Source organism: Zingiber officinale, chromosome 10A (assembly GCF_018446385.1).
Source record: "Zingiber officinale cultivar Zhangliang chromosome 10A, Zo_v1.1, whole genome shotgun sequence".
Taxonomy (NCBI): Eukaryota; Viridiplantae; Streptophyta; class Magnoliopsida; order Zingiberales; family Zingiberaceae; genus Zingiber; species Zingiber officinale.
Window position 1 is genome coordinate 424955 of NC_056004.1, and position 24590 is coordinate 449544.

Here is a 24590-nt window from a genome sequence, read left to right on the forward strand (position 1 = left end):
TTTTATCCGTAAATAGATAGAGTCTATCTAAATTATCTAATATCATACAAGGAATTATCTTTTAATTCATAATTTATGGACTAGAGGATCCACTCTCAATCTAACAGGTGAAATCCTTTGGTCTATAATTTATGGACCAGAGGATGGTCTCTTGTATGGAATTAGATGATTTGGATGGATCCTACCCGTAAATAGATAGGGTCCATCTAAATTATCCAATCTCATACAAGGGATCATCCTCGATCCACAACTTATGGATCAGAGGATCCACTCTCAATCTAACCGGTGAGATTTTCTGGTCTATAAATTATAGATCAGAGGATGATTCCTTGTATGGAATTGAATGATTTGAATAAATTTCACCCATAAATAAATAGAATTCATCTAAATTATCAAATCTCATATAAGAGATTATCCTCTAATCTATAATTTATAGATCAAAGGATCCACTCTCAATTTAACATGCGGGAATTGTGAATGAAAGGATGATTCCTTATATGGGATTAAATGATTTAGATGAATCCGATCTGAATTAAGGATCAATTAAACGGCTATCAGTCATCGGAACACGACAATAATAACAAAAGATCCACTGTTTCACATACCAAATCCAGCTCACTGTTCAGGTCAGATCCGCGAGCCGCCCATGCCATGACTATGACGTTTGGCGGACACCAATACATATATCGGCGAAACAAAACAGCACAAACACTATCAGACCACGTGATGCGTCGCAAGTTACAATCGTTTCAGCTACCTCATGTACAGTCGATTCTGAGAGTGGACACGCGTCTAGATTCTGCAATTAAATAAACGGTATGTGACTCGTCGAGAGGCTATAAATTGACACATAATTATTGATACATAGATAGATGCATTGCAAGGGAGCAGAGAAGAAGAGGAGTAAATGGCTTGGCTTTGGCTTGGCTTGGCTTCCAATTAATTAGTCCATTCATTAATTGTCTCCGTCTCAGGTGTTACTTGCTCTTCTTCTCTTCTCTGCGCGCTTTTGTGTATACATATTTGAATAAGTAGTTAGAAATGGAGAAAATGGATCATCACAATTTGCAAGTGGCTCCGTTCGTGGCGAAGACGTATCAGATGGTGAGCGACCCGAGGATGGACTCTCTGATCCGGTGGGGGGAGGGGAACAACAGCTTCCTGGTGCCCAATCCCAGCGACTTCTCTCGCGTTCTTCTGCCCCTGTACTTCAAGCACAGCAACTTCTCCAGTTTCGTCCGCCAGCTCAACACTTATGTACGTACTCAGAATTGTACTCTTTCAGTTGATTTCTGTTCAATTAGTCCCCATTTTTAATGGATTATGAGCTCATCTTCTATCAGGGATTCAGGAAGGTGGATCAGGATAAATGGGAATTTGCTCATCTGTCGTTCCTCAGAGGGCAGATTCACCTCCTCCCTCGCATCACGCGACGCGCTAAGAAGAGTCAATTTTCCGATGTCACTAGCAGCAGCGGCAGCAGCGGCGATGACTGTAAGGACATGGAAGGGGCAGCGGAGGAGGCGGAGCTGCTGCAAGAGCTCCACCGGCTACGGCAGGAGCAGATGGCGCTCGACGCGGAGCTCCAACGGATGAGCGAACGGTTGCAGGCGACCGAGAGGAAGCCGCGCCAGATGCTCTCCTTCCTCCTGAAGATAGCCGAGGAGCCTCAGCTCTTGTCCAGGTTCATCCGCTCCAAGAAGCAGCAGCAGCAGTACTCGGCCGCCGCCAAGAAGAGGCGTATGGCCGGCATCAAGCCGTCGCTGCCTCCTCCTCATCCGACGCAGGAGCTCCCTGTTCTTTCATCAGAAGCCTTTCAACGAACACCTGGTGAGCCATTGCTCGCCCATAATAGCTGGAATCCTGTTCCGGCGGCGAGTCTCGTCGATCCACACGAGTTTGGAGTCGCCATGACGAGTTCAGAGACTACAGCAGCAACAGCAGCAGCCGATTTCCCATTCTCTTTACTGGGCCACGTATTCTTCTAGTTTTCAAATCATATGTGGTGTTCTTTTCATAAAGTTACCCAGCTCATTTGGCACTAGAACTAAATTTAAAAAATAAATCTAGATATGAGAATCTTTCAACGCAAAAAGGTCAGAAACGATATATAAATTAGATATCGACATATCGTCGTTTTCAATCGCAGATAGATTAAGTGTTACCAGAAGCTATATATCAATCGGAGGAAGCAGGATGTGGTGGCGATGGCTCATCTTGGCGTCGAGGGAGCGCCACCGCCGAAGTCCGTTCCTCCGCTAGAGTATGCGATAAGGATGCAGGGAATCTCGTGACTGGCCTTTCGTTGAGAAGGACAAGAAAGCAGGGGCCATGAGGTAAAGCACAGGGTGAACAGCAGCGTGCAGGGTCCACGAGATCGAATCAGCATGGCCTGCGAAAAGCAGGCACAGCCTACGCGATAATAAATGTGATGGTTACATTTAATTATTGACCTGAACAGGGCATTTTTAGGGACTGAATGATTTATAAATAAATTTAATGTTTGAGAGTTTGTTTATTCAGAAAAAAAAAAAAAAAGTGATTCTTTCCCGTCGAATAACAAGCAATTTCTGAGGGTCAACCAATAGATGGATAAATAGATAGATAGATCTGGGAGGACACAGGATAAGTGTGCAGAATAGATAAATATCTCAGTGCGTATCTTTGAAATTTTCTTTTCATTCTATATATAGCTGTGGTCCTGAACTACATTCTGTAGTGCTGCCCCGGACCTTATCCTAGCTAGCTAGTTCAATTATTAAGGCAATATATATAGTTCCTCAATTGAGCCTACTAGTCATTATCCAAAGTGGTGCTTCTTGAAAATACTCGAGTATTAACTTTTGAAAGTCTTCAGGTCACCATGCATTCTTCTTCTTTTTTCTGCTCGTCACACTTTGTAAATATATTTGTCATCGGTATATGTCTGATAAAGTCAGTAAGCAAAAAGGTGATGGGAAACGATACTATCTACTTGAAGTAATTTCCCAACAACTCAGAATCTCTTGATGTGAACTTGTTACATGGATATAACCAAGCATAACCTTCTGTATATCTAGGTGTCTAGAAACAACGACAGGTCAGGCTGCAATTACAAGTCCATGAAGAGACGCAACATATTGCTTCTACAAATAAATGGAAATTAAGAGAAATATCACAATCGTCCTGTATGCTGGGGCACAACTCCAAACCAAAAGCCATTTGAAATTGTCTCGCAACAGAAGTTTGGTCGAGCCCGTCTAAAAGAAGGCACTGAATCAGCAGAAACAAATTAAAAGAGTAGGAAGGAAGTGAGATTCCTCTCCACATTAGCAGCTGCATGTCTAGCCGAGAATCAAAGGGCACAAGTATTGTATTTCTACGAGGCTTGTGATCAGCAACAGAATCACTTAATTTATACGAAAACGCATAACGCAACGAGATTATATTCTCTTTAGTTAAAAGTGGAGGCGTGCATAGAGGGATTAGACCAAATAAACTCTATAATGCTACTCGTTGATTTATCAAATCTGGATATTACTATTCAACTATTCAAGTGATGTGGCCTTTTGTAGTGTTCGGTCAAGGATAAGATTAACATAGTGTTGATAGATTCTTGAATGATGGCAATAAAGAAACAGGAAAATGTTCAATCACAACGCCGCAGCAGAGGTTTCTGCAGTAGTGGCCAACAACCAAAGTTCTTCTCTCAACGAGGGAGAGTCTAAGGAAGAAAAGTCAACAAATCACAGCGTGCCTAAATAGATTTTGATTTCCTCCTTTTTTTTTATATCGAAACTCATTTTACAGGACCATCCGTCACGAAGCCTATAGCCCGTTAACAACTCAGCCCATTAATGTTTTAGCCTACCCGCAGCATACCGAGTTTCTTCGATTTGAGGGCGAGGCGTTTCCGCTTGACCACGAAATTAAGAAGCGACGCACACAAATAAAAATTATTCATTTCTAAATAGTTTTTTTATTTGATTCTATCTAAATTCATTATAGAAAACTGATAATACATTTACACATTTACGAAAGAATTTTTTTTTACATCTAAAAAGATTCCTTACATTTCTTTCTAGATTGAATTGATACATAGGTAACTACATATTATGTTATATGTATTGATACAGTACATCGGGTAGTTAAAAGATAAGGAGATGTGACGGTCACTAATTAAAGGAATATGATAGTTAACAGTCAGGAAAAAAAGGAGTTGGACCGCCTCATATTATCAGCCACATATTTCTTGGACGGTGATCCCGTCCAGAAGCTGAGTCGGATGAGGGCGGGCCTTGCTGTGCTAAATGTTGACGGAAAGTCGTTGAGATGCTGAATCAGCGAGGTACCCCGTGGACAGGTGCACAAGGGCGGTTGTACGAAAAGAAAAGCTCAGGATGGCGGCGCTATTGCTCTGCACACACTCAGACGAGTCACACGGTCATTAGAGATCAGAAACCAGGTAAAAAGTCCCCGGGTCAGGCCCTCCGACGCTCAAGTCAGGTACTTTTTCCTCAAAAATCACAGAGAAAGCAAGAAAAAGTAAAAGACTGGTAAGAAATGACAAGAGAGCGTACCTGCGTAAGGGACAAAGCATCCCTTTTTATACGACAACTGAGGTTTCTGGAACCTGGCGAATGTCAGGGAATGTCGGGTGTCAGGCTCTGTCTGGCGGTGGTCAACACGTGGCTTTCTCTCATAGGCCGGCGAAGGAACCAAGAGGAGTATGAGCCTCCCACCGTTAGAATATTTCCTAACATGTGATGATTGTTCTCTAACAGGTGGTTACGATTCCTTGCAGGACTATTTGTCATGTAGTGTCTGGCCTCCTAATCCACCTTCGCCTACGTCATTTGAAACATGTATCTATCGCCAATCTACTGTTTCCCGACCTGTACGCTGAGTTGGCTATTATCCATGGCATGAACTTTCCGCCTTGCATTCGTCTGTTATTATCCATGGTATGAACATCCCGACCTGCACGTTGAGTCGGATCCCTGACATGTGTCCGTCTGTTATCCATGGTATGATCGTCCTGACCTGCACGCTCGGTCAGATCCCTGACCTGTGTCCGTCTGTTATCCATGGTATGATCATCCCGACCTGCACGCTGGGTCAGATCCTTGACCTGTGTCCATCTGTTGTTATCCATGGTATGAACGTCCTGACCTGCACGCTGGGTCAGATCCCTGACCTGTGTCCGTCTGTTGTTATCCCTGGTATGAACGTCCCAACCTGCACGCTGGGTCTGATTCCCAACTCGCATCTGCTAATTACTATCCAAGGCATGTACGTCTCGACCTGCACGCTGGGTCTGATTTCCGACCCGCATCTGCTAATTACTATGCAAGGCATGTACATCCCGACCTGCACGCTGGGTCTGATTCCTGACCCGCATCTACTAATTACTATCCAAGGCATGTACGTCCCGACCTGCACGTTGGGTCTGATTCCCGACTCGCATATGCTAATTACTTATCCAAGGCATGTACGTCCCGACCTGCACGCTGGGTCCGATTCTCGACCCGCATCTGCTTATTGTTATCAACGGTATATGCGTTCCGACCTGCACGCTGGGTCTGATTCCTGACCTGCATCTTTTCATTGGCATTCGGTACACCCCTCCAATCCATAAGCTGGTTCCTGGTCGCACTCAATCTCTGATTATATCTGACCATGGATCCGATAATCGACTTTAATCCTGTGGGTCGGGTCTACTTTCGATTCCCTTCCAGGTCAGATCCGGCCCACCTCGTAAATACGGTCCTTTGACCACAGTCCCTAAACTGAAGCTTTGACTGTGACCCCCTTGTAATTCTGATTCTTGACCTCCACGATGGTATTACCACGGAGGCTAAACCTTTGACCTCCAGGCTGGTATAACTTTTGACTAGCCACGAGGGCTAAACTTTTGACCGCCAGGCTGACATGACTTTTGACCCTTTTGTGACTTTGACTCCTTGCCAGATCATCCTGCAGACCCCATATTCATACACCGTATCAGACGGTCACAGCTAAGATAGGTCCCCCAGATTTGAAATATAAGATGGAGCTCGTACTTGTTGGAACCCCAAGGTTATTTTGGTGTGATCAACAAGTTAAGTTAGGTCCTGCGTTGTATTTAACCTTGTGTCTAAGTGTGCAGGAGCTTAGGGGCACAAGTACTCGAGCGGAAGACGCAGCTAGCGAGAAGGACGGCACGCGGTGCATCCGAGGGACGAGGCCCTGCGGAAGAGTACACCGGCAGACGACAAGGAAGTGCGCGCGATGGTTCCGAGGTACGAAAGCCGGAGTGGAAGCTTGCTCGGGGAGAAAGAAATGCAGCTAGCGCGAAGGTCGGCACGGGGTGCGATCGAGGGACGAAGTCTGCTGATGAGTACGCTGGTGGACGAGAAGGGACACGCGGCAATTCCGAGGGACGAGAAGCGGGAGGGAAGCATGCTCGAGAAGACCGGAAGATGGGTTCGGGTGAGTCCTATTCCGGATGTCAGAGATCACCCAATCAAGCGGATCCGGAGCAGAAGACCCGGACCGAGACGGGGACTTAACGGAGAAGTGGTCCCGGACAAAAAGTCAACCGTAGTTGACTTTTTGCTCCGGGGCGCCCGGAATGCTTCCGGGCGCCCGGACCCTGATTTTGACCAAGATCGCGATTTACGCGATCTGAACGTTGGGGGATAAAACTTTATCCCCCCAGGGCGCCCGGAGCCCTTCCAGGCGCCCCGACCAAGGCTATAAATATAGCCTTGGTCCAGAAGCTTTTAATCAGTTAAAAAAATTGTAACAACACTTGTGTGCTTCCACTGCTTTGATTAGCTTCATTCTTTTTGTGCCTACACTGCTGTAAACGAGGCTTCTCCGCTTGAAGGAGTTCTTAGTGCAACCATCTTCCTTGGATTAACAACCTCCCCGGTTGTAACCAAGTCAAATCCGGTGCCTCGTTTTTATGCTTTATTTTCTGCTTAATCTATTTTTTCAAGTGTTAGCTTAATTGTCCGAGAAAGGCTTGTGTTTTATTCAGGGCTATTCAACCCCCCATTCTAGCCGGCCCAACGGTCCTACAAGTGGTATCAGAGCCGAGACGTTTTAGGAGGACTAACCGCCGAACGAAGCAACGAGATGGCCGGATCTAACATCCACCCGCCAAAATTCGAGGGGGACTTTGCAAGCTGGAAGAAGCACATGGAGGTATTTTTCGGTACCGATTTTGATTTGTTATTAATAATAGAACTCGGTTTTGAAGCTCCCGAGGGCAAAACAAAAAGTCAATGGACAAAGAAAGAGCAGGCCGAGTACGTGGCAAACAAGAAAGCAGAATTCCATATGCTAACCGTACTTCCTCCACAAGAAGTCAACCGTGTCGGCACCTACAATTCGGCAAAGGAGCTTTGGGAGAAGTTCCTTGAATTACACGAAGGAACATCCGAAGCCAAGCTTGCGAGACGGGACTTACTTTGCAACCAGCTCACCAACCTCCGTCTTGAAGAAGGTGAAACAAAATGCACATCTACACTCGAGGATACAGGAGCTCATCACCGGACTTTCGAATCTCGGAGAAGAGGTAAGTAACCGAGATTCGCTCAGGTATGCTTTAAATTCTTTCCCTAGAAATTCAAAATGGGCATCATTAGTAGATGCCTTTTACATTTCGAAGGACTTAGAAAAAATTTCATTAGAAGAATTTTTTTCAACATTTGAAGTGCACGAGTCAAGATGTGCAGGAATGAGAGAGCCAAAGAACAACGTCGCCCTCAAAGCTTCGAGAGACGAACCTGAATCAGAATCTTCTCTCGACGACGAGGAAATGGTAATGATGGTAAGACGATTTAAGAAGTTATATAATTCTAAAAAACTAACCATCCACAGGGTAGAAAAAAAAGAACGATCCGCTGCTACCATTGCGACGAAGAAGGGCATGTCAAGGACAACTGCCCCAAGCTGAAGAACAAAGACAAGGAAAAGGGTAAGAAGTCTATCCAAAAACGAAAGGCCCTGAAGGCGACGTGGGACGATACGTCGTCCGAATCGGAAGTCGAAGCATTCTCCGGACTCGCACTGATGGCGAGTCATCAAGACAACGACTGCGATTCAAGCTCTTCCGAAATGAGCATCGAGAGCATCGATGAAGGGGGAGACACGTCGGAAGAAAGCAGCAGTTGAGAGAAATGCATAACGAGATCGACAAGGTAAGTCAGGTACGATCTCTTCCTCCCGATAAAATGTTTAAGTTTGTTAAACTTTTAACAAAAGATTGCGGCAAATTAGAAGGTGAAAATAAAAATTTAAAAGTAATTCTAGCTAAGTCTTGTCCCTTAGAAGAATTAGATAAATTAATACTAGCAAATGAAAAATTGAAACTTGAAAATGATGATTTGAAAATTGAAGTAGACAACTTGAAAAACCATGCATGTTCATCTAAAACCAATGTTAGAAGATTTAATAATTTAAATTGGTACTTTAAATATCACCCTGGACAAATTAGGAACATTTCAAGAAAATATGTTCCTAAAAACTTTTTAGTTAATCCAGTAAGTTGGAACCTATATTGGGTTCCTAAATCATGCTTAAATTAATTTTAAAATTAAAATTGGCGCTTTAAGTGAGAAAATTAAACAAAGAATTTCTTTATGAGGCTTTGTCTAAGGAAGTGGTTGTTGTTCCAATAACCAAGAAGGCCTAGTGCCTCGCCACGACCTGGAAGCCAAAATAGTGAAATAAATGTTTAATTAACTTACTAATGAAGCATTAATACAAGAATTAATTAGTGCTTGAAAAAGGTTATTCAAAACATTTTATTTCAAATTAGAAATTTACTTGCTTAGAATCTCTTTATTCTCAAAAATCAATTTTTTGTTAAGAATCTTTTTAAACAAGAAATCTCAGCTTAAATTACTTAGAAAAACTTTCTAAATTTCTTAAAAACTTAGAAATTTATTGAAATATTTTTTAAATCTTTTACCCTTAGATTGTTTTTTTTGGAACCCCATTTTTATTGTGATCAAAGGGGGAGAAGGGAAAGTATAAGTCTAGGGGGAGGTAGAAAAAATTGTAAATTAAAATTTGAAATTTTAATTTTTTCTATCATGTTGCATATTATTGCAATTAATTTCATATCTATTGTTGGCCCTAGCTTAACTTGGGTTGATCACACCAAAAAGGGGGAGATTGTTGGAACCCCAAGGTTGTTTTGGTGTGATCAACAAGTTAAGTTAGGTCCTGCATTGTATTTAACCTTGTGTCTAAGTGTGCAGGAGCTTAGGGGCACAGGTACTCGAGCGGAAGACGCAGCTAGCGAGAAGGACGGCACGCGGTGCGTCCGAGGGACGAGGCGCTGCGGAAGAGTACACCGGCAGACGAGAAGGAAGTGCGCGCGATGGTTCCGAGGTACGAAAGCCGGAGAGGAAGCTTGCTCGGGGAGCAAGAGACGCAGCTAGCGCGAAGGTCGGCATGGGGTGCGATCAAGGGACGAAGTCTGCGGATGAGTACGCTGGTGGACGAGAAGGGACACGCGGCAATTCCGAGGGACGAGAAGCCGGAGGGAAGCATGCTCGAGAAGACCGGAAGATGGGTTCGGGTGAGCCCTATTCCGGATGTCAGAGATCACCCAATCAAGCGGATCCGGAGCAGAAGACCCGGACCGAGACGGGGACTTAACGGAGAAGTGGTCCCGGACAAAAAGTCAACCGCAGTTGACTTTTTGCTCCGGGGCGCCCGGAACCAATCCGGGCGCCCGGAGCTGTCCGGGGCGCCCGGAATGCTTCCGGGCGCCCGGAGCTGTCCGGGGCGCCCGGAATGCTTCCGGGCGCCCGGACCCTGATTTTGACCAAGATCGCGATTTACGCGATCTGAACGTTGGGGGATAAAACTTTATCCCCCCAGGGCGCTCGGAGCCCTTCCAGGCGCCCCGACCAAGGCTATAAATATAGCCTTGGTCTAGAAGCTTTTAATCAGTTAAAAAAATTGTAACAACACTTGTGTGCTTCCACTGCTTTGATTAGGTTCATTCTTTTTGTGCCTACACTGCTGTAAACGAGGTTTCTCCGCCTGAAGGAGTTCTTAGTGCAACCATCTTCCTTGGATTAACAACCTCCCCGGTTGTTACCAAGTCAAATCCGGTGCCTCGTTTTTATGCTTTATTTTCTGCTTAATCTATTTTTTCAAGTGTTAGCTTAATTGTCCGAGAAAGGCTTGTGTTTTATTCAGGGCTATTCAACCCCCCATTCTAGCCGGCCCAACGGTCCTACAGTACTAGCTCCTGACCTGCCCCCAACTCATCGAACTTCCCCAACTCAGGTCGTGTAGCTAGGCTTGGTACTTTCACTAAAACAACTCCTAACTGGCTCTTTAACGATCAAGGCGTGAAAGATGGGTCCCTCGTCACATTTCATCCTCCTCATCAAAACTCAAGCCGAGTGATACATCTAAACGGTCATCCTGAGCTGTTTATAGCTAAACCTGATTTAGCAGGATGGTAAGCACTAAGCGACAACAATGCAAGGGAATCGTAACCCTCTGTTAGAGAATAACTGTCATACGTTAGGGAATATTCCAGTGGTCTGCTATCACCCGTGAATGGAACCTTCCATCTTCTCTCAGTCGACAGACCCTGACACCCGACATTCTCTAACAACAAGTAGGCTCTGAAAGTATGCAGCGTCATATAAAAAGAGAGGTCCCCTTCCTTAGCCATGTACGCACACATACTCGCTTGTTTTCAAAAGTTCTTTTTTCATTGTACATTGTTCTTCTGAGAAAAAAGACCTGACTTGAGCCTCGGAGGGTCTGCACCGATAACTTTTTCCTTAATTTCTGGTTTCTAGCACTCCAGGATACTTGCTTGAGTGTGTGCAAAGTTTAGGCACTATTAGTCTTCATACTATAGATCAGAGAGTTCCACGTGAAGGTTTGCTTTTCGGATGCGCATACACCGAGTGCGTCAAAGTCGCCTCTCCGTCAACATCAGCATCATCTCCGTCGCCCTCTGTCTGACTCAAATTTCGAATAATGGAGAGATAATAAATTAGTACTAACATGCCAACAAAGGTAAATCATAAGAAGTTGATAAAAGATAACTATATTTATCATCAATGTCCCTGTCAATCCGTCTCAGAACTAATATAAAAGAGATAAATCACAGATAACTACTAACTCTTATAATTAGGGTTGTAAACAAACCGAGCCAAGCTGAACTTTGGGGTGTTCAAGCTTGTTTAATAAGGTAACCGAACCGAGCCGAGCCGAGCTTAAAATGAACCAAACTTTTGAAATGAGTGTTCAAGTTTGGCTTGGTTTATTTTTTACGAGCTTGAGCTTGTTTGAAACTTGGCTTGAGCTTGGTTCGTTTAGATGTTATCAAGCTCTCAATTCAGGCTTGGTTTGAGTTTGGTTCGAGCTTGGCTCGAACTTGGTTCATTTAGATGTTATCAAGCTCTCAATTCAAGCTTGTTTGATTGGTTATTGAGTTTGATAATTTAAATTTATTTATTTATTTTATTTTATTATTTATTTAGCATATTAAAAAGAGTTTTATTAATTAATATGGTTCGTGAACATTGTTCACGAGCATTGTTCACGAACGTTGTTCACGAACGTTAACGAGCTGAACACATATGTGTTCAAGCTTGTTTGTTTAGCTTAACAAACTCTTCAAGCTTGTTTGTTTAATTAATCTTGTGTATATTGAACGAATATAAACAAGCTCTTACCAAGCCGAACACTAAGTTTGTTCACGAACGCTTGGTTCATTTACAACCCTACTTATAATCACGAGAGAGGCAAACAATGAGAGGCAATAGGAGGGGTAGTGTTGGTGCTCAGATATGGAGAAATTTTTTCGTGGGAGACTAACAAAATCTCATAACGTGGGATAGTAAATGGGCCATATAAGTAAAAAAAAAGAAGAAATCATTTGACGTCCCACAAGAAAGCCTACTAATACAAGGTCGGATCCTTTAGTCCACATTTTACGGATCAGAGGATGATCCACTTACATACATTGGTAGAAGTTGATGGTCCTATCTATTTTACAGATATAGACTATTAATCTCCATCCATACATATAAAGAGATTATCCTTTAATTTATAAATGCGAACTAGAGAATCTCAGCTGTGCTAATACACCCCCTACGCCTAATAATTAATACCTGCTGTGAGATCTTCTAAAGCTTTTTCACAGGTTTTCAGTGTCAATTGATCAGAATAATTGTGTAAAAAGCAGTCCATCCGAAGGAGCTCGAACTCTACAAATTTCACCAAGACTTCGAGCTAAATCTCATTAAAATTGCAACTTTGACGGAAGGTTGGGCCTATGTGGTCCGGCCTAAACCAAGTTTAACATCATCAATTGGCAAAAATTAAAAATATTCGTAACCATATCACACGAGCTCTATATTTAGATCTGAGCTACAACCAGTGAACTTCCTATAATTATTATATACTGAACTGAACTGGTCAAAATAATATTTATTATTGCAAATAAATCTGAATTACTTTTAACAAGTAATACAAATAATCACGAAAGCCAAACGGATATAGTCATTAATTATTCCATTCACCATGTAAAATAAAACTAGTGACGGAAGACAACTCAGAGCCGATATTTTAAAGCCCTTTTCCTGCCTCTTGTTTTTCTTGTATCTACACTCACGTTCTTCCAGCCTTGCAAAATGATTAATCAAATTTATATATTAATCAGATACTTGCGAGACAAGTTTGCGTAAAGTGACCGTAGGTTTCGGTTCCTCAAAGGCATGCACGAGGAATCTAATCCAGTTGCGTTGGCTTGTGAAAATGTATGTTTGACCAAACAAAGGAAATATAATATACAAATCCAAGTCGCCTAAAGTCAACCAAAACCATCAAGGACCACTAATTTTTAAAATAAAAGGATAACTAAGAAAAACAAATATTTGATTAGCTGGCCAATGCAAATTCTGTGCAGGTTCGTAGGGCGGTTTCACTCGTCTGAAAGATTGAATGGGTAAAACCGAAGCGGCAAAGCCATCGCGCACGCTGCAGAAAAGTAGAGATCTCTGTTTTTTTCTAGATGAGTTTGAAAAGTAAGCGCAGCTAAAAGTCTTAACTCGGTTTATCTTCGATTACAGTTGGATGCAAATCTTAGATTCAGTGGGGCCGTCACCAATTCGTGCAAAAAATTTGGCAAATCTCATAGGATCTCTTTGTAAATCTACTAGTAGCTGGATTGCTGTGCCGGATCTCAACTCGTTTTGGGGAAGAGGAATAATAATATAGTATTAGAATGATGTGCAGAGCAGTAAGGATCGGAAGGTTATTGGCGTTGGTGGTGCAGGGGCGGTCGCTGTCTCATCTTTCAATTGTTTAGGTGGAGTTATTCGTCCCTCGGAGTGCAGTGATGGCGAGCAAGTCCTAGACAACGTCTCCCACAAACGACACCCAGTTTTATGCTTTTTAAAATGCCAGCGTCGATCAGTATTAGAACTGCTCCCCTTCCGTCCCCATTTCCAACCACTCTGCTTTTCATTTCTTCGATTTGATCTCAGTTGGTTTTCCATGATTTTTCCTGGTCTTTAATGTCTGGCTAAAAATTAAACTAGCTAGGCGATGCGAGTGTGAGAGATCAGGTTTGTAAATTGTAATTAGTTGTGGGGAAGTCGATCGATCGGCTTTAGCCTTTTGGGTATTAATGAACGGCAGAGGTAGCAAGGACGAGGAGCTGGACAAGTGCGAGCGCGAGGAGGTCGGGAGCGACGCCAGACCGACGTCGGGCGCTGGATCCGGCGACGAGTCGCTGCCGCCGACGCAGTCTCTGGCTCCGTCTCCTAAGAGAAGGTGAGTGGACTTGTAGGACTCTGCCAGTGTCGTCAATTCTGTGTTGGTTTCAATAATCGGACTGAGTGAGGACTGAGCATGCAGCCGGCGGGCGGTGGAGAAGCGGGTGATGACGGTGCCGATAAGCGAGACGAAGGGAGGCGGCGAGGGGGCTCCGCCGCCGGATTCGTGGGCTTGGAGGAAGTACGGGCAGAAGCCCATCAAGGGATCGCCGTATCCCAGGTGAGTTAGATTAGGCGACGATTAATTCGGGAAATTAAACGAGCTCAAAATTTGGGATTTTTTTTTTAAAAAAAATTTGTTTGATCGGCGGCGGCGCAGGGGTTACTACCGGTGCAGCAGTTCTAAGGGGTGTCCGGCGAGGAAGCAGGTGGAGCGGAGCCGGCTAGACCCGGCTGTGATCATGGTGACTTACTCCTTCGACCACAACCACTCGTGGCCGCTCCCCAAGAATCACCACAAGTACGTCGCACCGCCGCCGCCGCCGTCGCCCCTGGAGGAGCAGGCGCCGCCGGCCCCACTCCTGCCACAGAGCGAGCCCAGCCTTCCGGAGTCGATCGAGGGGGAGGAGGATGCCAAGTTCTCCGATTTGATCTCCGAGGAATCATCGCTGCTCTCCCACCAGCAGTGGTTCCCCGTCGACGTTTGCTCGACGGCCTCCACCTCCCCCTCCGCCGCCGGATCCAGCGAGCTCCTCTACGGCTCGGTTTTCTTCGCCGAGGCCGAGGCCGCCATCGGCAGCGCCGTCGCGGCGACGCTGCCGGAGGAGCGCGAGGAATCCTTCGGCGACGACGAGGAGGACTCGCTGTTCGCGGGGCTGGGGGAGCTGCCGGAGTACTCGGTGGTGCTCCGCCGGGAGCTGGCGTCCGCATCCTGGGTGGGGACCACGGGATGACCCCTCCCCGCATCCGCTCCGTCCGTCCGTCCGTCCGTCGATCGGTCCGATCAGTAGTTGACGTACAAAAACCGGCACCGATATTTCTTCCCCTTTTTTTTTTTTAGAAAAAAAAAGAGAAAAATATGGCTCGAATAACTGATATTTATCCATCAGACAAATATTTCCCCCTTTTTAAAATTTAAAATCTCGAAAGAAAATTGTTCCTTTCTCTGCTTATAAAAAATTTGAATTATTGGTTTCGGAGATTCTTCTGTGTGCGAGCATCGACAAAGCCGCCGCCGCCGGCCTTCGTCGTCCGGACTCCGCCGTCGCGGTTCATTGGTGGCGATTCTTTACACCATCGTCGTCGCTTTCGATGCTCGAATCCAATGGGACCATTTCAATCAAAGCCATCGATCGATGCATTTCCAATCCATCTTCCCCGTTCCTTCATAATTTGCCCTCCTTTTCCTGCGCTCGTGAGTGTCAGATCAGCTTCCACTTTGCATCAATGATTGTCGTGGATGAGATGCACGTGGAATCCATGCTTAAATACTAGCCAATTTGGATTTTGGGGGTCGGAATCCAGTTGCGGAAAATTACACGTCCACGTCAGAAGGCGCGTAAGCATGACGTCAGATGTGATACAGCTTGAAATATTCGTATTGATAACAATTTTATTTATTTTTATTTTATTTTTAAATATGAGGTTGCTTAAAGGGCAAGAAGATAGAAGAGAGGAATTATTCAGCTGGAAGAAGATTTAATAAAAAGAAATAAAATGGCGTGAGTGAGATTAGGTAAACATCCTTGTCTAACTCAACCCTTCCTAGCTGCATCCACATTGAAAGGGATAATTCGAGAGGCAGACTGGGGCCCAACCTTACACATCAGCACGGGGCCCGAGCCAAGTTGATGCTCCACGTCACCATCTGGAGTTAAGTCGTGTGGGCCCCTTTATAATATCATAGCGTGTGACGTGGCGCTACTTATGCTTCTTAATTGTTTTTTTTTTAAAGTTAATTAATTTTCATAATGTACCTAATCTATCACTCTATTTGCTTGTCAATTCCGGGTGCAGACATTTTAACTGCTTAAAATTAAATTTTGGATACCAAAAGACTTTAAAAAAAAAAAACTGGATATGTATCATGGTGGTTGGTACTTTAGGACTCCACAATTTTTCATGAAGTGCACCTAAAATTATGATTATTTAAAAAGAATCATTATTTTTTAAAAAAATCATGCGCACCTTGATTAGTAATTCATGGTAGTACACAATCATGATTGGAACTCTGATAGTTTTGTCAACCACGTGTGTAACAAGAGAAACATAAACAAGAAATAATGTAGCATTAGAACACAAACAGTTGTCAAATCCAAACACAAACGCACAGATGGCCGTTAGTCCACAATTGTATTATCATCAGTACAATCACCAAAATAAACAAGGTTCAGCTTTGTTGCTATGCCTATCAATTCCTAGAAGAACAGTTCCATATTATTTCCGGTTATAAATGAGAATAATATGAATTTTGCATCCAAAGAAATCTGCTGCTTGATAATGCTCCTGTTAAAAATGTTGGTCCTTTACATGTTTTGATGGAATTGATGGTTAGCAAAGATCAATGATCATTGGCTTAAAGTGATAAATAAAAAAATATACAAATTACAGGAGAAAAACGGAAGCCAATGAAAATTAAAATGGAAGAGGCTAAGGATGCTATAGAGAGTACGTGGCTTAAAGTATGTATATCGTTGAGCAATTCCTTTCTTTTAAATTAGGGCAGCAATCCATGAAAGAACAGTTGCTACTCAATTACCTAATCCTTTAGCTTGACATGGCAGAGCAGTAGCGTGTTTCTGAAGAGGATGGTACTTACACTTCAGATACGCGGGGCACAATCTTGCATTTGCGAATTTAGTCAATCAAGGAAGCATGCCGAGTTGTGCCACACACTCACATGACGTTTGTGGATGCACCGTGCACCTGAAAAAAAAAACTTCAAATGGTGTTCCACGCAGGAACAGAAAAGCTTATATAACAACTTAAGGTTTCATCCATCTAATTAATTTTTTCTACAATTATTGTATTGAGCAAAAAAAAAAACCTACAAGTTATCCCACTTCAAAAAAAGAATATTTTATATAAATAATTTTGATTGGGGGATGGAGAGGTTTGAAAAAGCTAGTCTATTTTGAACACCATATCAAAGGTTTCAATTGTCAAAAGTTGGTGGAAGAAGTCGAAAGGTTTGTGATGGATGGTACTGCTCAAAGAAATGCTGTGTGCAGATGAATTTTTGCTCGATCAATTCTAGACATCATTTCATCACAAAAAAAGGATGATGATTATATTCTTTTACAGAAGATTAGTCTGGGATAAGTTTCTTTGATTGGCAACCTCCAAAAATATCAACTCCAAGTTATCAGTTCTATGCACCTTGTGAACTAAGTGCAAAACGAGCATTACATGTTTCCTAGTAAATCACTCAGAACCACTGAACTTCGAGATAACTTACACAGCTTATATGATAATTTATGCATGTTCTACATTATCCTTCAACCTACGAGTGCTTTGGGAGTTGGGAGAAATCAATGCCATGCAGAACAGTTGGTCAAGATTGTTCTGTTTATGATGTAAACACAATCGTATCTCATCAGGAAAAGATCTATGCAGTCAGAGTACCCAAGAACACTTAAAGATCCTGAACCGAGGAAAAGATGGATACCAAAGAATTAGCCTAATAAAGTCTTGTTAGTTGATGCTGCAATGCCTGGCAACAGCCAAATTATAGCTAGAAAGGCCAAATATGGGTTTGTCTGCATGAAATGGGATGTCAGTGTTTGAAAACCAGGATTTTCTCCTTGGGTTATTTGACATTCGCATTGTGTGCCAGAGTAAAATTAATTAGGAACATATAAATAGATAGAAGTGGTTGAGCATAGATATTCTATAATGAAATTGGTATATTGGGAGCACGAAAATGTCAAATTTATCAAATTAAACACTCACCGACTCAATTCAACATGTTGCCTGCACAGATGGAAACTCAAGTTCATCTTGAACCTCACTGTCATCAAGAATGACGTACTTTGCATCTCTGTCCATTGATGTATTTGTTCCCTCTTTTTTCAGTTTGTAGTATCTGAACATCAATACGAGTTATGCACATCAAACAAGAGAAAGGAAGATCAAAAAAGACTTGGTTAGCAATAATAAAATAAGATAAAATTTATTTAAATATAGATGATGATATGATAGGAGATAGAGCACAATAGTATAGAAGGATCCATATAGCCGACCCCATCTAGTGGGATAATGCTTACTTGTTGTTGTTATTGTTTAGTATCTGAGCATAAGATGGCAACAAAAAGACAAAGTAGCGATTAAGAGACTACAATCAATTGCAATAACTTAAGGTGTTCACTAAAAGTTAGCACATTGTCTGTATCTCTCGTCTTCAATTGACGCATAGAAGAAAATGAAAATAAAGGATGTCAAGGCCACTGGCTTTGACATTACATAATCAAATGACAAATATATTCAAACATAAAAAGTTCAGGATGTCGTTAAGGCATTTTGTGATATCACAAACAAATCTCAATTTACTCGATCCTTGGACATCATCACAAACCTAGGGTTTTAGAAGAGAATGTCCAAATCTTTTATGGCTTTGACAGTAAAACAATCCAGTATCGATTATGAAGGTGCTAACCACCTGATGACAAAATTGTACAGCAAATGATGCACAAAAGAACAGAGGAACTTACTTGAAGCAATTAAACAAACTGACTCCAACCATAATAGTTAGAAGTCCAATTCCCTTTAACCAGGTAAACTGATCTTGAAAGTAAAATACTGCAACCTGACACATTTGACGAAGTGCATGGATTAAAAATATATAATATAACTCATTAATAGTCAAAACACTTAAGATTTCAACAATATTTACATCAGCATGCTATGGAAAAGAATAAATCTTCACACAGTGGTGCTGAGTAAGAGGAAATTTATGAAAGATATTTTCTCCCAAATACTGCATTTAGCTTTTGTTTATCTCACTGTCATATATAACTATATATGAAATAATCAATGGATGGTTGCATATCATACAAAAAATAAGATACACATGCTAAATGACTAAAATTGAACATTTCAAGATTAAGGGATTTCCAAAAATCTTGCAGAATGCTTTGAGAAACAATAATAATAATGATAAACCTTGTAAGTTGTAACAAAACAAGCCGCCTGAAGAATCAGCAGACTCAATATAGGAATAGAAGGTTGCTCTAAAATATGAAAATAGTCAGATGCTTTGCCATTTCTAAACAAGAAATTTATTAATTAGATATACGGTTAATTTCACGTGGATAATGAAACTGTGTGCATGTGACGTTCTAATTGAAGCTAGAATGCTTTGCATGTCCATATATCAATGAGAATTAGGATGACTGCCACATTTATCAGATACACTAGATTTGCATGCATGTTAAAAGTCATCTAGACAAAAATATTTCGTACCAAAATTGTAACAGCTTCCTTCACAATGCCAGCTACAGTGACTGTCACTGCACTAGTTGCTGAAACAAGAATATATTCTGTCAAAACCTGCGTAAGACAGGTTTGCTTTAGAGTGTATAGATTGATGGATGGCTATTTAAAAAGCAAGTTGTTGAGAGCAGAAACTACTAATTGGTCAATACTCATCAAAGTGCATCATTTAGCTATGGGTGGCAATTGTGTTCTATTAATCCTGTTATTTGGGTCAACAAAAAATTATATGAAATAACATAAAAATAATATTATATTTTAAAAGTTACTTTATAAATATAAGAATAACTAATTTCTAAAGAATTAAGTCATATGAATTAGTAACAAATACTTTTTTAATATGAATCATAATTCTAAACGAGTCAATTAGTCTCAAGCCATTTATATAATTGGATCTTGTCATATCACTATCATGTTTTGCCTCTGTTAATTGCATTTCTGATTGGGTCAGGCCATGTCTAATTTTGGCAACTGTAGATTTAGCCCTTAAAGTTGCAACATACATAATAGGAAGTCTTACCATACAAAATGCCAATGCTCCTCCAAAAAGCATAAGTAGGCAGCTTCGCATTATGTGTTTTGTGCTATCAAAGTAATTGCTTTCCTTAAACTTATCCCAAGGATCCAAAACTAGAGAAAGGACAGCAGTTATGATTGCCATTACCGGTGTCACATAACTCATCAAAGTGATTGGATTCTTCAAACCTGCATAATATGAACTAAATGAATTACATATCTCCTGTCGTATGCTAGGAGGCTTAGATGATGGAGGAAAGATTGCTTTTTCTTCCGACTGTGGCTAAATGTGGCATGGGTAATGCAGAAATCAATAAAGAAATCCCTTGCTTACCGTATGCCTCTTTCTTCATTGATGGATTTGATGCCAATTCACATACAAAGTAAAAGTTAGCTAATGATGATTAAGATCAAGAAGATAAAATGAAAATACCAAGTATAAAATGCATCTGTAGTGACCAACCTGCAAGAGAATCTGAGTCATGCACCAGCGAAAACCAGCCATAACAGCGGATAACATAACAAAAATGAAGCCCCAGAACTCAAACTTTGTCTCTTTTGTAACTGAAACAGCAGGCAAAGTGAATTTGAAAATATGAAAGTGCAAAAAATTTTAGATTTAACAATATAGCCAACTATTTTAACTTGAAAGATGCACCAAAGCAACATCAAATTTCAGCTGATATGTTTCAGAATTTAGATTAAAAGTTGCAGAAGAACTAGAATGCTTCCAAGAGGCACAGAAACAAACACAATCTCCAAAAGAAGATATCTTAGATGACTATCAGAGACAAATAACTGCCACGAGGTAGAAGCTAAAAGAGTTAAACACGTGATTTCTGAGTTCTCAACTATTTTGGAAAGTGACATCTATTAAATTCTAATATCCTAGTGGAACAAGGATTTAGCTTCACACCTGTTTATTTGATTAATAACTGAAACAAATTCAAACAAAACAGAGCTAATGTAACAATCCTTATGTGTTAAGGTAAAACAAGCTTCTTGCATGATTCCACTACGCATGTCATAGAACAAATATTCGAAAGAACCATCAAGATCAAAAAATTAAACAAATGACATGCAAAAGGTAGAATAGGATAGCATTTGTATCCCAAAAGGTATTTCAGACAAACGGGGGACTGAATATTCAGCAACAGGACATATGATGCAGAAATTTCAAACTCTTAACGATTAAAATATTTTCACTGAGAGGTGAATAGAACATTTGCACCCTACTACCCTTGCATTATTGGTACTGAAAAAAATGATTTATCATGCTATAAATGTTGAAAAATAAAATTAAGTTTAGACAGTGTGAGGCTGAACACTGTTAATGAAGATTTATCATGCTATAAATGTTCAAAAATAAAATTATTACCTGTTAATAAAACGCCAACAGAAATAATAAGCATAATGCCTACAAGCTTCAAATTAGGTTTCTCCAACCTTCAAAAGCATAGAAAAGGATTATAGTATAACTCAAATAATATCAGGTACATAACCAACAGCAACGCTATTGAAAAAAAAAACAGATTTAAACATTTACCTGAAGGCAAAAGCAAACATAAGGAGAAATATAGGAGTGGCTGATTTGCACTGCAAAGAGGGTACAGAATTTGTAATTGAAGTAGACTGCAACTCTAAGAGCACTGTAACCAATAAAATGCAAAATAGTCGGAGAAAAAAATTGCGAGCCAGTAGTCAGGGCATACCATTGTTGCAAATGTCACAGTTATAAATACAAGAGACTCATTGCTTAAATTCACATCTAACGCAGTTCCAATAGCAGTTGGAACAACTGCAAAAAAATCCCCACAAAGCATTAGCATTTATCAGGTACAGCAAAGGGAAGAATGTACAAAAACAAAATAAGGGCTAGATCTCCAATAAGAGATGACGTATGAGTAAGCATGGCTTCTTGTAAGTGACATACATAAGAGAAGAAATAAAAGATCAAAGAACTATAAAGAATCCAGAAGCTAGAGAAGTAAAAAATGAACTTGGGTGACAAAGAAGCAATAGATGAATAAGGAAAAAAGCTACTCAGATACAGAAGTATTCACAATTTTACTTAAAGGTCTAGAATATTCAGTTACAAAATGTCACTTGAAAAAATAAACAAAAGAAATACTATTAATTCAGCCTCATTCCAAACCAGGAAACAAATTTAAGCAAAGTTTGACTCAGCATCGTCTCCCCTGCATGGGGTTCCATACAACAAAGATAACTTGAAACACAAATACTAGAAAATATGAAGAAAACTTATTCCAGAATAAATCTAAGAACATACCATTAATATAAAAAAATCAAGGTAGCAGAGAAGAGAATGCTCTAAGATGGACAAGTGGAGTTTTGAAAAAGGATAAAATACGAAAAACTAATATATGAGATCAAGTAAGTGTAATTTCAATAGATGATAGAGTGAGAGAAAATAAGATGAGAAGGTATAGACACATCCAAAGATGACCAATAGAATTAATAGTCAAAATAGTTAAATGTAAATATCTATCACAAAAAATTTGAATCTATTAAAGAAAAAGGTAAAAGGGAGACAAGGAGAAAAAAATATTAGCCAAATAAAGAATAATTTAATCAATTTGAATATAACTAGGATATTGTCTGGCATAGGGCTCAATGGTTAGATAAAATTCATATAGATGACCCTAAAGGGTTAGGACAAACATGGCATCTTGATGATAATGATATAAGAAAATGGCATTAGTAAATGGGAAAAAAATCTTTGCTTATATAGAAGAGTAATGCAATAACTTTCTTTATTTGGTTCAGAACATGAAGTGTTAATGCCTTTGGAACCTATAAGTTCATCAAATAAACTCTAATGTCCTATAAGTTAATCAAGTATATCACAGTCACTATCTTTTATACCGGAATTATAAAAGCCGTGAAAAAATAGCATGCTTAATCGAGAATTTGATCAATTCACCAATATTCTCTTCAGAAAATCCATAAACACTTCAATCCTAATTTGCAATTTTACCTCTGAAAAAGTAATCCTTCCATGACATGATATTCCTGCTGCCTTTTGATATTCGAGACTGGATATACACAATGGCATTTGATAAAATGGCTTGCATAGAAAAATGAATCGTATTCATCAACAGTGGAGCTGGAAATTTCCCCAGATCATCACCTAGCAATGTCTTATTGTACCTAAAGCAGCAAACAACGCGATTTCAGGGGAAAAAAAAATCTAGTATCAACAGGAATCAGAGTTGACATAAAAAAAAAGCTAGCCACTTACACCGTCAAGCAAGTACTGAATGTGTACCAAACCAGTATATAAAACAGAGTCTTCAGCAAGACTGCAACAGAAATTGGGCTCTTCCTGGATTGCTCCAAAGACTCGAGCTTTGCCGTAGAATCGCTGACGTGCACACCGTTCTCTATATCCAAAGGCACGTATTTATCCCCGTCCCTATTCACAAATCCCGAAAGCATGCTCCTCTGCCGGAATTCGTGAGTTCTCCATTGTCTCTCGTCCTGCGATCCCACTTTATCAGGCCTGCCCTGATGAAGCAACGTCAGTTCGAATTCTTCGGACTCTTTACCCGCTGAGCTGGCCCTAGGGGATCCATCACCTTCCGCGGCGCTTGGCCGCAAGATCCCGTTCTCGTCGCACCACCGCGAGAAAGAGGGTTCCCTTCGTAGCGATGGCTTGAGGTCCTCCTCTTCTTTACCAACCTTATCGACTTTGTCTTCCGAGTGAGCAGCAGCTGATGATGCTTCAACCATCTCGTCATCTCCTTGTCGATTGCTCTGCTGCATCATCAACAAGACTTGCGATTCCCACTCAGGAGTTAATGCCCACTCAGATCTCTGCTCCAAATCAATCTAAAAACGCTTCGAGAAGCAGACTCGGAAACAACAGAATCCTGTCTTTTTCGACGGCGGTTGGATCTTTGGATTGTGCATAGATCGAGGAAGAGGCGTGTTGACGTCGATCACAGCGGCTTGCAGAGGTACCGCACCCCTCTGGGCGGCGCCGAATGGAATGAGAGATTAAAATTAGGAGGGCAGAGTTGGGGCGAGGCCCTTCGCAGGTTGGTAAAGTGGCCGTCGCAGGAATGAATTAAATAAGCAACGTGGCTTGGTGCGCGTGGTAAGTGAAGGAGGTTACTCTACGCTGGCAAAAAGGGATCAGGATTAATACGAAGATAAATCACATGCAATTATTAATATTTAGAATAATGATTAATATATAATAAAAATATTTATCTTGACTTTATTGAAATTCAATTTTCAGAGCTTATAAAGAATATTACTCCACGATCTTAACTGAATTGATAAATAACATATTAATTGTTACATGAAATTTTAGGATCAAATTATTTAGATTGACGGGATGCACCTCTCACTTATTTTTCCGATCACCGTAATTTAATTTCTTTATGTTTATCCTCATATGAACTGACTAAGAGTGAATGTATTAATCTTTTTGTCATAGGATTAGGGATGACAATTTCACCGAACTCGATGGAAGATCCGACATCCGATCCGAATGGAGAAGGGTATGGAAGGATTATCAATACCCGACTCGAATACCCGATTAAATAATATATATACATATATTAAAAAAAAAATTTCTTTTTCCAAAACCAATTTACTATTTTTTTTGATATTAGAAGGAGACTGTTTAATATATTTTTTTTAATTATATATATATATATATATATATATATTTTAATAGGTGGTTAATTTTAGTATATTTTTGTTGAATGATAATAGTTAGATAGAAAGAAGAAAAATTATAACTATAGAAGATATCCGATCATTTAATGAGTATGAGTATATTCATCGAAGATCCTATACCGATGATATGGAGACGGAAGA

The 24590-nt window shown here is 40.9% G+C and overlaps 3 protein-coding genes across 3 annotated transcripts; 2 read left to right on the forward strand and 1 right to left on the reverse strand.

Annotated features, from left to right (window-relative positions):
- The first annotated feature begins 842 nt into the window (after positions 1-842).
- LOC122027916 (heat stress transcription factor C-1a-like) lies at positions 843-2095 on the forward strand. The gene is made up of 2 exons (XM_042586929.1): positions 843-1257; positions 1344-2095. Exons 1-2 carry the CDS (start codon positions 1042-1044, stop codon positions 1986-1988), a joined length of 861 nt encoding a protein of 286 aa, XP_042442863.1. The 5' UTR covers positions 843-1041; the 3' UTR covers positions 1989-2095.
- An 11083-nt stretch (positions 2096-13178) lies between these two features.
- Positions 13179-14866, forward strand: LOC122027734 (probable WRKY transcription factor 65). Its single transcript, XM_042586744.1, has 3 exons — positions 13179-13791; positions 13876-14013; positions 14113-14866. The coding sequence occupies exons 1-3, from the start codon at positions 13646-13648 to the stop codon at positions 14684-14686; spliced, it is 858 nt and encodes a 285-aa protein (XP_042442678.1). The 5' UTR covers positions 13179-13645; the 3' UTR covers positions 14687-14866.
- Positions 14867-16023: 1157 nt separating this feature from the next.
- LOC122028191 (probable sugar phosphate/phosphate translocator At1g06470) lies at positions 16024-23809 on the reverse strand. Its single transcript, XM_042587222.1, has 12 exons — positions 23002-23809; positions 22738-22910; positions 21452-21537; positions 21286-21335; positions 21118-21185; positions 20203-20303; positions 20074-20086; positions 19744-19928; positions 19194-19280; positions 18443-18537; positions 17685-17817; positions 16024-16658 (listed from the first exon to the last, which is right to left on the reverse strand). Exons 1-11 carry the CDS (start codon positions 23526-23528, stop codon positions 17694-17696), a joined length of 1509 nt encoding a protein of 502 aa, XP_042443156.1. The 5' UTR covers positions 23529-23809; the 3' UTR covers positions 16024-16658; positions 17685-17693.
- Positions 23810-24590: the final 781 nt, after the last annotated feature.

Bases quoted from the DNA above. Each gene is read 5' to 3' on its own strand.
- LOC122027916 (XM_042586929.1), top strand. From the start codon at position 1,042: ATGGAGAAAATGGATCATCACAATTTGCAAGTGGCTCCGTTCGTGGCG. The intron at 1,258-1,343 runs GTACGTACTCAG...ATCTTCTATCAG, and splicing joins TCCGCCAGCTCAACACTTAT to GGATTCAGGAAGGTGGATCA.
- LOC122027734 (XM_042586744.1), top strand. From the start codon at position 13,646: ATGAACGGCAGAGGTAGCAAGGACGAGGAGCTGGACAAGTGCGAGCGC. The intron at 13,792-13,875 runs GTGAGTGGACTT...CTGAGCATGCAG, and splicing joins GCTCCGTCTCCTAAGAGAAG to CCGGCGGGCGGTGGAGAAGC. The intron at 14,014-14,112 runs GTGAGTTAGATT...GCGGCGGCGCAG, and splicing joins AAGGGATCGCCGTATCCCAG to GGGTTACTACCGGTGCAGCA.
- LOC122028191 (XM_042587222.1), bottom strand. From the start codon at position 23,528: ATGATGCAGCAGAGCAATCGACAAGGAGATGACGAGATGGTTGAAGCA. The intron at 22,911-23,001 runs GTAAGTGGCTAG...TTGCTGCTTTAG, and splicing joins TTCAGTACTTGCTTGACGGT to GTACAATAAGACATTGCTAG. The intron at 21,336-21,451 runs GTATGCCCTGAC...CCCTCTTTGCAG, and splicing joins CTGTGACATTTGCAACAATG to TGCAAATCAGCCACTCCTAT.